Source organism: Corvus brachyrhynchos, unplaced genomic scaffold, assembly GCF_000691975.1.
Source record: "Corvus brachyrhynchos isolate BGI_N302 unplaced genomic scaffold, ASM69197v1 scaffold26, whole genome shotgun sequence".
In the NCBI taxonomy this organism is placed as follows: domain Eukaryota; kingdom Metazoa; phylum Chordata; class Aves; order Passeriformes; family Corvidae; genus Corvus; species Corvus brachyrhynchos.
The window spans coordinates 5,942,080-5,946,725 of NW_008239324.1; the positions used below are offsets into that span (position 1 = coordinate 5,942,080).

At 60.9% G+C, this 4,646-nt stretch overlaps 1 protein-coding gene across 1 annotated transcript in view; it reads right to left on the minus strand.

The window, feature by feature from the left end:
* The window catches only part of BCAR1 (BCAR1, Cas family scaffolding protein), a gene marked incomplete at its 5' end in the record, with an annotated part of 5,991 nt that extends 1,345 nt beyond the window's left edge, over nt 1-4,646 (minus strand). The window contains 5 exons of the mRNA XM_008638894.2: nt 319-408; nt 617-1,765; nt 2,192-2,296; nt 2,525-2,686; nt 3,909-4,646. Coding sequence (XP_008637116.1) covers nt 319-408; nt 617-1,765; nt 2,192-2,296; nt 2,525-2,686; nt 3,909-4,646 — 2,244 coding nt within the window. The remainder of the gene's footprint in view (nt 1-318; nt 409-616; nt 1,766-2,191; nt 2,297-2,524; nt 2,687-3,908) is intronic.

The window sequence follows — 4,646 nt, forward strand, 5'->3', positions numbered from 1 at the left end:
TGAGCCAGCACCTGCTCCCCTCCATGGGGCCACCAGCACAGACGGCCATGGCCACCAGCCCCAGGGAACACAGTGAGGGACAGTGTCAGCCCCAGGACAGCCATGCCAGGCTCCTCTCCAGGATCAAGGTGCCTACGCCCCTCTCCACTGGCACAGCACTGGTATGGAAGGCAAGGTAAAACACACCATGGGAACATCCAGGGAAGAGGGCTGTGGTCAGATCAGCAGCAGAGGTTACAAGGGAAGCAAGACGTGGGGCCCTGCCTGCCCCAAGTGCTGTGCCCAGCAACACCCACCTGCCTGCCCCAGTGCCCTTACCTGCTGGTGCTCTAGCTGGTCCTTGCTCTGCCTGATGATGTTGCCTTTCTCCAGCAGCTCCTTCTGGGTCTTCTCAAACTCCTCCTTGCCCTGCAGGGGCATGACATGGAAGGGGTCAGCAACATCAGCCTTTCCAGAGAGTCCCCACCTGCCCTGGGACACCCCTGGTCCATACAGCCCTCAAGCTGGAGGGTAAAAGCAAAACATAGGCGGAAGCAGAGCAGCCTAATCCCCCTGTGCCACGGAGCCACCATCACAAATGCTCCCTGTGGGAAGCAGCCCCCATACCCACGCCCACCTGGAGATGGACATAGTCATAATCCTCCATCCAGCCGCTCTCACTGTTCTCGTAGGGCCCATCAGGCGACTCCTGGGCCAGCAACTTGGGGGGGGAGGGCAGGGGCCGTGACTGGATGCTGCTGGCCTTGTCGGAGGGGTGAGGGGGCCCATGGCCACCGCTCTCCACCGCCGGCTTTGTCCGTTTGAAGAGGAGGGAGGCATTGCCATGCAGGAAGGAAGCCAACTGCTTGGTGTCATCAGGAACACCACGCGAGTGCATGATGAAGTGCTCCAAGTCATCTGTGCCTGGCTTGCTACTGGCCAGGGTACTGGGGGCCCAGTGGCAAGCGTCCAGCGCTTGGCCGTGCCGTGCCAGGGCCTGGTAGACCTCCTCCATCTTCTGCAGCTGCTTGCTGAGCTTCATGTAGAGGGAACGGTCGGAGGCCTGGGCAGCATTGCCCACCGCCCCCCGGGCAAACTCCAGCAGGTCCCGGAGGGCCGTCCGGACGCCCTCGGCTGCCCCACGGATGTTGGCAGCATTGGCCTCCATGTACTCAGGGCTGCGCCAGTTGGTGCTGATAAAGGACATGAGGTAGGAGACAGCGCTGCCGACACCACTCTGGAGCTTGGCCAGTGTCTCCATGGCGGCATCCAAGTCCAGGGAGAACTCCTTGCCGGCTCCCTTAGCCGGCTCCTTCACAGGCACCACGTCCAGCGAGGATGTGGAGATGTTGCTGCGGGTGCTGCCTGTGCTGGAGGCTGAGAGGCGCTTGGCATCGGCACCCTTGGCCTCGCGGTCTACTTGCGGTGGGACATCGTAGATGTACTCGCCCTCCGTGTCCACAGAGCCCTTGCCTGGGGCGTGCAGATCCCGGGGCACATCGTACACCTCTTGGGAGGGGAAGGTGGATCCCCCCAGCTTCTTGAGGCTGGGGGGCACATCGTAGATCTCGTGGGAGAGCGGCAGCTCAGGAGCACCTTTCCCAGCTGCTGGGGGCACATCATAGACATCCTCCGGCAAGTAGGGCTCCTGCTGGGCCAGGATGAGGGGGTGGCGGGACGGGTCAAAGGCTTTCTGCTTGGCAAAGGCAGGTGGCACATCGTAGGTCTCCTCCCGCACTGGGCCATCTGGCACGTCCTTGCTCACTGAGGGGGGGACATCGTACACCTGCAAGGGCAGAGCAGTGGCACCATCAGCACTATTGGGAGAACTGGCCTGGGGCAGGTGTGGAGGTGCAGGCCGGCTGCCCCAAACTGTGGGGCATGTAAGTGCCAGCACTGGGCATCCAAGACGGCACTGGGTGGGCACCAGGATGAAGCCATGCACCACAGGAGTTCTCCTGCCCTTTGGGACAGGAATCACAAAATCCTAGAGCAGCCCAGGTTGGAAGGGACTTCAAAAGATCACCTGGTCCAACCTCATCCCCAGGATGTGAACATCCAGCAACCCATTCCTGGGCATCCTGAAAGCCTCCAGTGGCCAGGGACATCACCACATCTCTGGGGAGACTGATCCAGTAAATTATTTTTCTCCCTGTAAAAATCTGTTTGTCTTTCTTACACAGAGAAGCTGGGAGCTTCCAGCAGCACTTACAGTTTGGTGCAGGTTCTTCTCCACACTGGGGGGCACGTCGTAGATCTCCTGCCCCGGGTCCTGCCCACTGGGACCCTTCACTGCCATGGGAGGGGTGTCATAGACCTGTAGTGGGGAGGACATGGGACAATGTGTCAGAGATGGTGTGGCCACCCACCTCCTCTCAGGGATCAGCTGGAAATGGTGGAGGTGCTCAGAAGCAGCAACAAGGTCTGTAAAGTACAGTTTTGGGTACAATTTGGCCTGGTAATGGATCTCAGGCTGTGACAGATCATCTCCCATTCTTAAGGGCAAAAACCAGAGATTCGCCCTTGACACCCCAAGCAGCCTCACCTCCTGGCTGAACTGGCTTGGGACCCCTCCTCGGACAGGCGGCACGTCGTAGATCTCCTGGGAGCCCGTGGAGATGAGGTGGCGAGGGAAATCGTATTCAACCTGCTCACCCTTGGGCGAGTCATAGACATACACCTGCCCCACGCGGGTGGGCACCAGCACCTGGAAAGAGGGAAAAGACATGATGTGGGCGCTGCCAAGCATCTCCCACCCTGCATCATTCCCTCAAAACCCAGCAATGGGGCCAGAGAGAGGATGGTTGCTGGATTCTGTACTGGATTGCCTGGAATTAGGGTCTGGCCGGTGCCACGGGAGGGCGCTCCCCGGCCGGGCGTGGGGGGATGCCGGGGACGGGATGATATCCCCGGTTATTTATAGCGGCGATAGAGTCTCAGCAAGAGACAAAGCCCGGCCGGCACGGCCGTGGCATGCAGAAAGCAACGGCCGATTCGCACGTCCAGGCATGGGCCGGGGTCTGCCAACGCCTGGAGATCCCTGCCCACAGCTCCAAGCCTGAATGGGTCATTTCATGGTGACACCAGAGCGGAAAATAACCAAACCCAGAGGGTAACGGCACCCTGCCCAACCAGTGCCAAGGAGGGCTGAGGTGTTGGGCTGGTTCTTCCTTTTAGGATGTTCCTTGTGCCCTGGCTGTGATTTGGCAGTTCCCTCCCCTCACTGGCTCCTTCCCAGGGGTATGAGTTGGAGTAGCCTTCCCAGAAAACACAATACTGAAAGCACCTCACTCCTCTTCCCCAGGATGACGTGCCAGGGAAGAGGCAGAGCCAGAAGGAGGCTGGTGTCCGGGATGGAGCCGTTAAGCTCCATGCTGGGGACAAGCCTGGTGGCTCACCCTTGCCTCACCAGTGTATCTAGCAAGTACTGGCAGGTTGCCTGGCACAGTTGGGAAATGCTGGCACTGCCTGTCTGTTCCTGTGTGCGCTCCCAGGAGGAACGAAACCTCATAGCATTGTACTGGGTACCACAGCTACTTCCACAGCTCCAGAATCTGGCATCCCAAAACAGCTCTTGGGTTACCAACACCCTGTGCCCATACCAGACACACTGCCATGCCCTGGGTGACACCAGCAGAGCCCACACAAGAGACCATCAGGACCAGAGTGCTGAATGCTGTGCCAGCCTCAAGAGGGGCAGCCCACACCAACTGGGGCACCTCAGCCACTGCAGGGACTCTCCCAGTGCACCCACTCCTGCCAGCAGTGCAGGCAAAGATGCCCACACAACCCCAGCAATGGGCACATGGGCTGCCGTCTCCAAGAGTGGCAAGCTGAGAAGCCCAAGCTGTGCCACCCACTCACACCCGTGGACCACAGAGCACCCCACAACCACAACACACTCCCCACTTCCAGTCTCTGCATCCTACCTTTCCCTGGGGCTTGTGCCCTTCCCAGCTCCTCATGTCCAACGATGGTGGCACCTGGTAGATTTCTTGAGCCTGACCAGCTGAGGGAGGAACCTGGTAGACATCCTGAGGGGGACTGGCAGACCCCCCTGGGTAAGCCTCTGCTGCCTGGCCCAGGGAGGGGGGCACCTGGTAGATCTCCTGGCCAGGGCTGGGGAAGGTGTGGGGAGGTGCCTGCTTCGGGTAGGTGGAAGGCTGCTTAGCTGGGGCAGGAGGAAACTGTCCAGTGGGCGCTGAGCCCGGGTATAAACCCTGCTGTCCCTTGTTGGGGACCGGCATCAGGTAGACATTGTCCCCTTGGGGGGCATAAGCAGGGTGCATGGGTGTGTACTGCGAGGCAGGTGACAGCGGGGTGTAGCCCCCTTGGTGATGGAAGGACAGAGCTGGCTGGGGCACCGATGGCTGCGGCGGTGCCTGCCCCTGTGCCGGGCCAGGCGCTTGCTGCTGCGGCTGCTTCTTGTCGTACATCCCGACCAGGATCTTGAGGCGGTTCCCGGGAACGATGCCCTGCCGGCCATGGAGCGAACAGAGCCACCAGCCGTCCAGCCCCTGCGTGTTGCGCTCCAGCACCGTCATGATGTCGCCCTTGCGGAAGGAGAGCTCGTCCGGGGACTCGGCCACGTTGTCGTACAGCGCCTTGGCCAGCACGTTCTGGAAGAGAGCCCCGCGCCGGGGCGGGGAGCCGGGCCCCGCCGGCCG